Source organism: Adiantum capillus-veneris, chromosome 25 (assembly GCF_014529385.1).
Source record: "Adiantum capillus-veneris isolate H3 chromosome 25, ASM1452938v2, whole genome shotgun sequence".
Lineage (NCBI taxonomy): Eukaryota > Viridiplantae > Streptophyta > Polypodiopsida > Polypodiales > Pteridaceae > Adiantum > Adiantum capillus-veneris.
The window spans coordinates 41,436,468-41,449,110 of NC_140955.1; the positions used below are offsets into that span (position 1 = coordinate 41,436,468).

A 12,643-nucleotide genomic window follows, 5' to 3' on the forward strand; every position below is an offset into this window, starting at 1 on the left:
GTGTTTTTTATCTCGCTATTCTTAAATATTTTGTATACTATGAATAGAAAACTAATTCCTTGTTTTGTGCAATCAGTTCACATAGGAGCCTTGTTGGACTAAACATTGAGCGCAAGTGATGCTACCTTGCAAATTCTGCGCATGGTTTTCATGGGAATGTCCAAAGGTACGTAGTTACTTGTTTCTTGATTCTGCAATTTCGATGCAACGTGTGGTCACCATATGCTATGTCTTGCAGGTTTGTTTAGAAACTTATCGCTGCATAGGAAGCATTGACCCAAGACAGTGTTTAGGAAGATATGCTGATTTTTGAGTTGTAAGGTCCCAAAACAAGACGACGAGCATTCTTGTGGATGGAGAATTCTTGCAAATGCGGAGCTTCTTCTGGAACGCATTTATGTTGAGGAGTGTAGAAGTGTAAGTACAATGTTTTGCTTTTGTAATTCTTGCACACATGATTTCTTTGAATTACATATAAACTCTAGGAAATTCATTTGCAGGCAAGGAACCTGGCATATTATTTGAACGTCCATGTGGGGGCATTGAGGACGACGATGATCCAGAATATGATCAATCTTAAGGGGACTCAGTGGTTTTAGATGAAGGGACTGACCACTTCGGACTGTCCTTCGAAGGAACTAGGAGATATTCTAGTGTGTCGAAGCCAAGCGCAGAACGCGGAGCATTATAAAAGTGGTCGAAGAAGAAAACCCCTCTTGCAATCAACACTCTTCTAACGCTATGTTATAGAGTAGCTCTCCTACAATTGCATGGAATGCATAAAAAATGCCAATAATGCATTCCATCGGTTGCTAGTTTTCTGTGTGGGAAGGATAAATATCTGCAACTGGTAGATTAAACACACAATACACGAGTGAAGAATAAAATCTATTGTGGATGTAAGAAAACTTACAATTTGGTTGGTTTGTTGGAAATCCTGTCAGCGTTGTTCGTAGACGCAACTCAGAGTGTATATGTGCGTGTTCAATGAGAACCTCTTTGACTGTTTTGCCCGTTTGTGACAAGCGAAAGTTTTTCACCCTACCTTTATAATTGTTCACAAACTCGTTGCCTGTGCGCTTTCTCTTCCTGGTATGTAGGAGAATCCGACTTCCAACTGTAATGGTGGTAGAAAGCCATTGACCGTTGTCCAAATCGAAGCTGTTGAAAATTTTGACAGACTTAATACTTGCGGATGGTCGTCGAGGTCTTCTGTTCTCCATTAGTGATTCTTCTATGGCAAGATGCACAACACAGATGTGAGAGGGGGAGTGTTTCTGAGAGCAAACACAATACACTCAAATGCGAGCATAATAGTTAGTTGAGCGTAAATGAATGAGAATGAGCGAGAATACTATGAAGTCTCTCCTATTGAAAAAGTGCGCACAACTGCATTGAGTGTGACTTTTGGTACATTTGTCCTATATTCGGTCTTGATAAGAAAGGTTCGAGCAAATCACAACGTATGTTAGTGTTAAAGTTTTTTATGCAACTAAAGATTGTTTTTCGAAAATGCTGAAATTTGAGATAAAAACAAGGGAAACCCAAGCTATCGTTACGGTAGCCCGCCATCCATTGGTCGCGTTGCATTCTCTGTCTAGCACTAAAAGGACCAAATTTGAGTCTAAACTTTCCCTAATGGTAATTGCTGATGGAGCTTTCAAGGGACATAAAAGCTCCGTTATTCCCTTGATTGGGAAGTTGAGGCTTCATGTCCAAAGCTACATCGACAAAGAAGACTTTTTCATCTCTTCCTTGGTAGGGGGGAACTTGACAGGGCATTCTCACACAAAATGTCTAGAGACACCACAATAAACAAGCCTATGATAGATATTTATATTCAACATGTTGTTCAAACCCTATTCCATTATCTTTGAGGATGTCTATAGTTGACGGTAGGTTAGAGAAATTAGAGCACTTGGTATACTTCTAGAGGTTTATCTCTACTAGCACTTGTGGGTGCCAAGAGGGATTGTAATCCCTTATGGGTTTAGCACCGAGTAGCTTGCCTAGAGTGGCTACTATAGCTTTAAGATGGTTTTGATAGTTGTTGGGGGGTTATATCGGGAAGGGTGAAGCGTGAAGGGTGTTCTGAGCATGTAACTGAAAAGCATGCACAAGTTTGTTGGTCCACTCAGGAGGTAGGCCTGTAGAGGAAGATGAGGGGACATTTGGAAGCACGAGAAGTGGTGAGGGAGGTGATTGTGAGCGCCCCATGCATTGAATGAGGAACCGTTATGTAACGAGAGGGGGCCTAGAAACTAGGGAAGGGACATCCCTCCTGGGGCAGAGGAACTCGAGCTCTTGACGGTGCGACTACACCATAGCTATGCGAGGGCTAGCTGTAGGCAGCTAGTAGGCTTCGTGCGAAGAAATTTGCTAGCTTTGTGAACAGATAGCCACCGAACTAAATATTGAAAGAGTTTTGAAAGCACGGTTTCATTGCCACGGCTATTTGCAAAAATGTCGCATTCCATTCCGACTGCACAATACTGGGGCACAACAAAAGAAGATCTAATTTTTAGAAAGATACCCCTTTATTCCCATGCACCCCCTCCCCCCTTTTTTTGACGCCCTTTGTTGCTTGCGCACGTGCTACATCTGCAGTCCCGAACGTCCGCCTGACGCCTGCAACTCAGCAACTCCAACACCAACAACGCGTACCCAGACCTCTGGCTGCCATCATGCCTGCTCGCAGACATAGTCCTCTGGTTGCTACAACTGCGACCTTGCTCCCATCCCCTTCACGCGACACAAAGACAGCCTACACTAGCATCACAAGCGCACAAGAGAGAGAGAGAGACAACCTGCCCCACCCAAGTTGTTCCCAACCTCCACCTCCTGTTGCGCCTTCACCGTAGAGTAGGAGCCCCAACCAGGAGGAGCTCCCAAAAGCAACTCCGCGTGCCCAGATAGAGAGACAAAGAGCCTATGTAGCACCATCAAGCCAACCTCAGGAATGCTCGAGCGCACATGTGTGAGAGAGAAAGCTGTGTGAGCGGCGGAGAACCGACTTGGACTGCCAAGCCACCGCCTTAAACAAGCTTCGAGAGACCTCCCCACTGCCTTCAACAAGAGAGACAAAGAGAGAGAGAGAGAGAGAGAGCCGCTGCGTGGTTCATGCACCACGTGGAACGCATCGTCTCCGGATGCGCACAAACTAATTTTTCAAATCGTCCAGACATATTTGTTGCGTACTACTACCGCCAAACCAAACCAAACGAAAAGACTGGACTCGAGAGTCAAGAGCGCACTTGCCCTCAGCTCTCATCGCTCAAGATTACTGTTGAAAATGGCGCTCTCCCTCTTCGGCGGCCGCAGGGACAGCGATCCTTACGATTCCTTACTCTTCGACCCCTTCGCCTTGACCTCTTCGTTTCTGCGCTTTCCAAGGCACTCTTCCTTTGGTCGAGACCTTGCGGCAGTTGCCCATACGCAGGTGGACTGGAAGGAGACCTCGGACTCTCATGTCTTTAAGGCAAATCTTCCAGGTATGAGCTTTATCCCATCTTTGTCCATGTGTAAGCGCACGACTCTCTCTGTGTGTGCGCACGTACGTGTAGCACACAAGGGTTTCCCCTTGTGCATTCTGAGTTTATTTCTTTCTCAGGCCTGGCCAAGGAGGATGTGAAGGTTCTTGTAGAGGATGGCCGCGTTCTTCAGATTAGTGGGGAGCGCAAGAAAGAATTGACCACTTCATCGGAAAGATGGCACCGAGTTGAGCAATCTCATAGTAGCTTTCTGCGGCGATTCCGCCTGCCTGAGAATGCCAAAGTTGAGGATGTGAAGGCAGCGATGGAGCATGGTGTCCTAACCATAACTATTCCCAAGGTTGCCCCGACTCAACAATCGACTGACATCCGCCCTTTTGACATTTCTGGCTGAACGTTGCTGCTATCTACACAGGTTTTTACCTCTTTTACCCCCTTGACGCAGATTTCATAAGGAAGTCCTAGTCTGTGATTATGGTAATGGTTCGATGTACTATGAGCCAGTTACTGAGCATGTAGCTCTCATATACTTCTCAAGAAGTTTATGTTGTAAACCATGGCCTTGTGGATGACGAAGCCAAACTTCTGTTGTGGATGATGAAGGCAGACTGCTGAAGTCAAGTTTGCTCTGTATAATTGGAAACTTCTCTGTGCTATAACTTAAATGTAATGTGTATTTTAATGCTGTCAAGGAGAAATTAAACTTAAACGCATGCCATTCTCTTAGTAGCAACAAATGTCCTCAACACGTCTTTGTCTCTTCACTTAACTTTGCATTTCGTACCGACTACCTACTGAAGGTGGGGATAGTTGCCACTGTCTTTACTTCGAGGTTTGAAACAAACAGGGATGGGTAGCTCCACTGAGGAATTGTTGCCATGATTAAGGACAAATTCTAATTTCAAATGAATGGTTGCACAAGAGGATTTGTCTCCAGGTTGCGCATGGCAAAGCCTTTTTTTCAACGCATTTTCAGAGCAAGCTAATTAGATAGCTGAGTTCGCACAGAAAATTGAAGGCATTTTTCAGGATTTTTTTTCAGAATGGGGATGTTTCAATATCAATCGGGAAATTTACACTAGAAATTGGGATATGTGAGCGAATTGCATACAGAAAATTTTAACCCATTCAATCATTTCCAAGGATTGTAGATAACCAGATATACAAGGCATCTAGTTGTGGCAATCTCTTAGAAGCTCAGTTGTTCCGCTTCGACTCTGGGATGTATATATTTGACTAGTTGTTAGATCCTTATTTGGAAGAGTCAAATAGATAGCAAACATATTTCAATGGAGTGCCAATGGTGATCCACATCACGTACCAAGTCATAGGTATGATGGAACAATCACAGCCAACAAAATCACAACTAGAGCTAATCCAAGTAACAAACACTATGTGAAGGGTGTCAGGAGATTAGCTGCATTTTCCTTTGCCATGGATGGGTCCTCAAAGAGAGAACTCAGTCATCATGTTCCTCCAAGCCAAGCAAAAAGGATTTAGACTTTGAAGCTCAAATAGATAAACATGATACATGAGTGTGTAGAACATTTTGAACGCCAAAAAGTGATCAAGAAGAGGACAACTAATCCAAACAGCAAACTCCTAAAACAGAACAGTGAATCAAGCTGAAAGCTACTTTACAGTGGATGGAAGAAAGAGGGAAGAGAGCAATAGGTAGAGCAAGGAAGTAACAAAACGAAGTTGAGGAAGAAAAAGAAGATGGAGACATTGTAACCATAGGAGAAAAAGGGGGAAGAATTGTTGAGAGAACAAGTTGCTGGGGCAAAGGGGCTGCGAGAAAGACTCCAAGAAGGGTGGAATTAGAAGTGGTCAAGCATAAAGCTAGAAAGAAGGGAAGAGAGGGTAGTCGTCGACATTTCCACTCAGAAAAGATGCGAAACAGGAGAAAGATAAAAGATTAGTAAAGATGATGAAGCGGAGATGCAAAATAAAGGAAGAGACCAAGACAAAGATGAGAATGAAGACCAGGAGAAAGATCCAAAAAGAGGCAACAATTTGAAACCTTGTCCACTATAACTCCAAACTTTGACATCAAGGAGTCGAATAACAAGGTTGGTTAAGCCCAAGATAACCATGTTGCAAACACAATTAGACATTCAACGATAAGCTCTGCATGATCGCAGGATTTAAGGCCATCAATGTGGAGAAAGATCATCAAGCAAAAAAGTGTAAGGATGAAATCACCGCTTTGGAGGCCTTGATCTCTCTCTCTCTCTCTCTCTCTCTCTCTCTCACACACACACACACACCCACCCACCGAGAGAGAGAGAGGTTGATTATAGATTTGGAATTTACGACTCACCCAAGGACTTGCTAGATGTGAGAGAAGCTTACATAGACTCACAAAATTTGTCAACCATCTCTCCATATTTAAACGAGAATTAAGAAAAGTGGATCCAAGAAGAAGAAAGCCAAATGACCAAGAAGTACTTGCAATAGAAAATTATGTTGCTGAAATCGGTTACTCTTTGAATTATCTAAAACATGACCGACTTGGGTTGTCCCATGTTGCCATCACCTTTGTGAACCCTGAAGTAATTCTGAATTGCAGACAAATGCTTCCAGCCTTGGCGTTAAACATACATGGAGAGCATGAAGGTGTTGCCATCTCAACTGAAGAAGTTGAAGCAAAATTGACCAATCCATCAAAGTGAAGAAATCATGCTCCACTAGAAAATATGTAAGATAGCACGTTGGGAAGGGGGAAAGACACCCGGCATACAGTCAACACGCCTCTCTATAGCTCAGGATATACACAACACCCTTAAGCACTTCAAAACTCGACAATCTCATAGGCAAAACACCGTTTGCACACCACCATATGCACACACTCGATGCGACAACACAAACATAGCCCAATTATTCCTTGCAGTTCGATTCACGGCCTTCACCACACACACAACCTCTCTCAATTCCTCTGTGCACAAGAGACCATCGGGGGGACACAGCTGTCGACACATGCTCGAAAACACACGCACACAACAAAGAAGAGAAAGGACAAGGGAGAATCGATCTCCATAGCCGCACCTAGATAGCTGACCCGCCGGCTCGATGCTCAATAGCGGATCAAAAATGGCACCCCCAGACCCGAATTGGCAAAAAGCCCTGCCAAAGATGTGTGAACTTCCCTTTATAGAGGTCTTACAAACTTTCAAAAACAAAAAAAATTGATTTTTTTTGGGCTCGTGTAGGCCACTGGAGACCCTCTTAGAATTTTTGTGCATGGTCCATTAGTTGGCAATCCTCATTTAGCATATCCATTGCATAATTAACACCTCGCCAAATTTCCACTTCTCTCTCTTACACTACATGGGTACCACTCCTTGACTGGGTCTCAAGATTGGCCTTCAACCTCACCACATGACTGTCCCCTAGGGACAATGACGACGCTGTCGTTGCCCCCCAAGGTGCTCTTCAAAAATTGTTGGCGCGGGAACGGGCCGCAAGGCGAGCATGCCACGTGGAAGCCTTAGGACTCATCCCCAAGGTACTCAAACCGAGTTTTTTCCCCAAAAAAAACCCCCAAACACTCCAACTTTTTGGCCCTCTTTCCACTAGCTGCCAATTCTTGCTTGTAACTTCAATCACAGAGCCGTAAAATCCCACATGTAGATCCGGTCCCCGGCTTCGTCTCATATTGATTTCGATGCTTTTGGAACTTGACGGGCCCTCCAAACAATACGACAAAAAACTGGAAAAATCATTTGGCATCACCTCATCGTTACTTGGCACAAACTTCATCTTGCAATAATTCACTGTCCAGGCATCCATTTGACAAGCCGTCACTTTCCATCAGCTCCATATGGTGCATGCTATCTCTGCAAACCCGATCGAGCTTCAGAAAACCTCACCATTACTTGGCACAAACTTCATCTTGCAATAATTCACTGTCCAGGCATCCATTTGACAAGCCGTCACTTTCCATCAGCTCCATATGGTGCATGCTATCTCTGCAAACCCGATCGAGCTTCTAATAGCACGCTTTTCAAAGCGGAAAAACCGGCACAGACCTAGATCTCGAAAAAACTTTAACTGCTAATATCTTGACGCCCAGGACTTAGATTGCTGATCTGAAAAGACCAACAGGCTCCATAATTCAAGCACTACACCACTAGCTCCAAATTGGCTGGGACTACCTGGCATCACCTATCCCATCCATTTCGAATCTGGAATCATCCCCAACTTTAAACTTCCATACCTTTCGCACCGTGGCTCCGTTTGAGGAGCTGTTTGGACCAGCTCCTTTAACATCTCAAGCTCTACATCCTCAAGCAAAAAACCTGCATTTGGAACCTCCTTCATCTGCCACATTTTCAGGCCCTCTCTGTAGCCCTTCTTGACCTATAAACCGCATCATCCATACACACCCGCTGCTACCTATCTACCTAGGCTCTTTGTAGCTACTCTAACCCTTTGCCATGCACCTACTAGCATGTGTACACCTGCTTGTACCATCTTCTGTGGTCGACACACTATGGATGCACCATCATTGCCCACCCCCTAGTTGAACATTTATGTTCAACCACATAGTAGCTTTATTCATCTACCAACCTCTCAAACTTACTAACACTATTAGCAAACCAAAACCATATGTACAGTTTTATTCAGCCCTACTACCAAACCTCCAAGTGGGTACGTCTCCCGTGCATCACATTGCCTCCGCCTGAATAAAAAACGTGGCACTGCTCTCTACCATCCACATGTAACTGCTTACCGTGGTGCTCCATCTCAGCACATAGACCATCATGTTTGTAGATCGACCCTGGCCTACCTTCAACACTCCATCCACCCATTGACAAACAAGCATCCACTCCAAACCAAGCATCATCAAGCTCACCATCACAAAAAACATATACCTGAAACCATATTTGACAACATATCTGATCCTCCCTCCCATCCATATAAAGTAGGGGCCTCTTCCAAGGAATCTTACACCTGTTGGACCATCCATTGAACATCTGGTTCTATCATCATGTCCATCAATTAGAATTCGCATTACTCTAGGGGAAGCAAAGCTCTCGCTTGGAATGCTTATGTGTCCACTATAGACCCCGTCTGCTGCACTAGAAGCACCACAATCTTTGGCTCCATGCTCTCTCCTTCATTAACAATGCTCTCAATCTCAACACCATCAAGCTCTTTTACTTCAATCACTGACTCTTCAAAGTTGATCAACATCGTCTGCTTGTTAGCTTAAACTAGCTGCTCTTCAACCACCTCTACTACCACTGCATCATGCTCTACCAAAGTGGAAAGAAATTCTTCCCACACCGCATCATCTTGATCCTCATCCATAGGCAAGGCCACCTCTACTTGGTCTTCATCAAGCATACCGGCTTGTACTGTTTCTTGCTCTTCACACATGTCCATCGTAAATTCAAACACTTGCAAAAGATTGAACTCTTCATACCTTGACTAGGTTGACTCCGTCTCCCAGCTCGTATCTGCATCTGTAGAGCTACAATCACTCGACACATCCTCATCCTCGGTCTCAAGCTCGGGAATCTCCTCCAGCTTCATAGCTCGGCTTCATCTAAAAACCGTACTCTGCTCTCTATTTATAATCCTTAAAGGAGACTAAACAACCATACCTTGATTTGGCAGCACTTATCTTGTCCAATCTGGAACCATCTTCATCTCTTGCACAACTAGAGCCTCTCTCTCTGGCATCCTTTGCATGGGAACAACTCCATCTCTTTGCAACCACAACACCCTCGGTTCTTCTCGCACATTCACCTCCCTTGGCACCACTTTTGGCTCAACTCTGACAGCTTCGATCCGCCTTGGCATCACCACATCTGGAAAACCCTGCTTTGCCTACTGTTTCTTCAATATCTTCTTGGTCCACCCTTTTGCTGCTTTGTCATATGACCTCGGGTCATCCAGCTCCACCTTATCTTGCACTTCTTCATGCAACCAGTCCAAAAATTTGCTCATTTTAAGATAATCCACATTTTTTGCAGTAGTTACCTTGATTAGCTTCACCCAAAGGGCTTTGAACTTCCATGTGAACGCTTTGAAATCTGCTTCCAGCCTCTGCTTCAAGCCATCCAACTTTCTCTTTACCTCGTCCAGCCGCACATCTGCTACGAACTTGCTCCGAAAAGCCTCTTCCAGTGCTTCATGATTGCTCTTCACTTATTCAGACAGTCCATCGATCGAACCACCGCCTCACTTTTCCACAAACCATGAGCGAGAAAACTCGCACCGAACCGTCTTCTCTCAATACACCGTTTTCCAATAGAAACAAGCCATAGTTGTTGGGGTTTGTCAGCACAATGTCAACAAACATACTCTCAAACAGAGAATCAAACTTCACTTTATAATCAAACTCATCAGAAAACACAGTTAGTAAACTTCAGAGAGAGCAAAGTCAGAGCCAAGAGAAGAAGATTAGACACAACACGAAACTCCATTGATCAAAGCTTGATTACATCTTGTGTGTTGTGTGTTTGTTACCAATGACTTCTACTATAAAAGAGAGTTACAACTGTCTAACTGAATATTCTTGGCCTATACATCTGACTCAACAAAATCCGACCTAACAACATTTCGACTGAAGCTAATTTCGACCAGCATGACATAATCCGATTGAGCACTATACTGACAATTCTATTACCCTTTTGTTGGGCGGATACGCCGCGACGGACGTCAGCACAACGAGAACTCACCTAACAAGATTTGTCAGCTAAGGACGAAGCTCGACCCGCAGGCGCGTGGAAGCAAGCATAGGGTGTCAACCTACACTTGACCGACTCCTAACTAATTCTACCCAACGTCTAAGCTACAGCCTTCAGGAATGCATAGGAGGAGATTTCCTACAATTCTTTCTAGAGCCGAATACCCATCAAACGATCTCGAAACGCCACAAACCTGAAGGAGACCCTACTAACACCAATAGGTCTCTCTCCCTAAGGTCTATGAACCAAAACCCCAACCCAAAACACCTGGTGCAAAATCACGTAGGATGTCTGGCCGAAATTTGCAGGTCGTCGTTTTCGAAATCTAAAGTGCCTAATGTGTAGCTCTACTCAATGCGAACGTGTGGATATGTTGAAATGCAAAAACGAATAACGTATGCTCACCGAATCACCAGATGAAGCTCGTAGGTGGAGCTCACAAAACCGGACCGTACGCATGCAATGTAGGTATTGGCGCGTAGCTCTCGTTAAGGGCAACAAGCTGCACTTCTCCGCACTCGATTCCAACCACCGGTGTGCGCGTAGCGTCAAGATGAAGCTCTCACTCTCAGACTTCAAAACTTTTTAAAATGACGAAGGGTTTTTTCATTAAGGTCAAAAAGTGGTATAAATACCTTACAATTTCAAACCCTAATGTTCCAATTTAACCATCTACTCAATCTAAATGTCAAAATTGGGATACAATCCGAAAACTTCTGTAAGCCCCAATATTTACAAAGGTGAAATGTCGGGTTTTCTCAATAAATGAATAATTACAAAAAATAATAATCCGCCGAGCAGTCATTTTTCGTAGGGTGTGTCGAGCTTCTAACACTCCCCCCCCTCCTTGTTCATGTTATCCCTGACATGGCTGTTGAGCTGCTTCTTCATCGTAGGCTTTCTCTCATCTTGAGCAGTGACTCATATCTTGCATGTTGAGCTAGTAGCATCGGGCCGAATATATCTGTGCTGATTGTGAAGAAACCGGTGTAGAAGGCTTCTTCAAAGGCCTAGAGGTGATAGGATGGCAAAAACATGATTCTTTGATACAATGCATGTATCACCTCGTGGGATGGCTGACCAGACAGATCATATGCACATCTGTATGTATCTTGAAAGAAGAAGATACTGTCTGTCGCCTGGCCTGGTTTGAACATCTCGAAGACTACCAAAAGTGTTTTGAAAATCTTTCTCATCATGATGCAAGATAGGTCAGGTGAGCCAGTGAACAATTTGATGGCGCTCGTTGGGGTTTTCACCATGTATTGCTCACTTATTCTCTCGCCTGCCTTCGAGACTGGCAGCTTCGGGTAATTTAGCCAAGTAGGTTGGCTTCTTTGCAATAGCTCATGGGCCTTCCACGCGCGCATCCTTGGTAGTGGGCAGAAACTTAGGTTATCTCTGATGACTTTAGGTGCCTCTACCATATGGATTAGATACTGTGGATACTTTGTCAGCCATGCCTTTCTCCACCTGGGTTGAGAGTCGACTATCAATTTTACCCCTTCAGGCTTCGAGATGTCTGCTTTGTACATTGGCACTGTTGGCTCCTCTTTGATCCGCTTGTTGATTGTGGCAGCTTCATATTTCAGCAGAGGATATGGGAGAGAGGGATGTAGCCATTCACGCCGAAGGTTGCTGGCATCTAGCTTCTGAATAGTCATTGATTTAAAGACCCTCTGCTCCCATTCCAAAGCTTCTCTGGCTGTGTCTTTGACTGCTGCTTCTATTGCCTTTTGTAACTTCTCTTCTTCTTCTTGTGTCAGATCTTGTGGCTCTCGAGAGGGTCCTACAAGGATTTCCTCTTGCATGGTGGTGTCCATTGGATCTGCCACATTCTCTAAGTCTATTCCCTCCATGGCTGCTGGCCCAGTGCTAAACTGCTCTTCTGTTTGCTGCTGGTCTCTCAACTCTTCTATTTGCTTTTGGAATGTCTTCTTTTCTGCTTCATCTTGCTCTCCCATATTCACAAGGAGATCGTTCAGATCGGCATTTATCTTCTCCGCCATTTCGAGCTTTCTCTTGATGGTTTCTAGCTCATTCTGCATTGCTTTGTGCTCTTCTTCCATGCGTGTTTGCATGACCACTGACCCCTCGGCTATCATCAGCTTCTGATTTTTCTCTAAGGTTAACTCCTTTTGGAGCTCTTTCATTTGTTCTTCATAAAGCTCCGTCTCTGAAGTGGTGTGAGTCGAGCTAGCAGCTCTGACTCCGACACGAGATGCCCATAGCCGTTGGATGGTTTAATCTTTGACTTTTATCTGGTCTTTAAGCTCTATTACCTCATCCTACCTCGCCTCATTCTCTAGCTCTGCCTTTTCCTTGGCATTTCTCAGTGTTTCCACTTCCTTGGATTCTTCAGCAAGTTAAAGGGTTAGGTTGTCCCTTTCCCTCTCTGCATCTGTCAATGACTTGCTGATTTTTCTGTATTCTTCTTTAGCTCTCTGAAGT

The 12,643-nt window shown here is 44.4% G+C and overlaps 1 protein-coding gene across 1 annotated transcript; it reads left to right on the top strand.

The window, feature by feature from the left end:
* The first annotated feature begins 3,222 nt into the window (after positions 1–3,222).
* On the top strand, positions 3,223–4,204 carry LOC147424768 (17.8 kDa class I heat shock protein-like). The gene is made up of 2 exons (XM_086500133.1): positions 3,223–3,491; positions 3,611–4,204. The coding sequence occupies exons 1-2, from the start codon at positions 3,293–3,295 to the stop codon at positions 3,883–3,885; spliced, it is 474 nt and encodes a 157-aa protein (XP_086356259.1). The 5' UTR covers positions 3,223–3,292; the 3' UTR covers positions 3,886–4,204.
* Positions 4,205–12,643: the final 8,439 nt, after the last annotated feature.

Excerpts from the sequence above, each read along its gene's own strand:
- LOC147424768 (XM_086500133.1), top strand. The coding sequence starts at position 3,293 with ATGGCGCTCTCCCTCTTCGGCGGCCGCAGGGACAGCGATCCTTACGAT. Across the intron at positions 3,492-3,610 it reads CTTTAAGGCAAATCTTCCAG|GCCTGGCCAAGGAGGATGTG; the intron begins GTATGAGCTTTA and ends TTTCTTTCTCAG.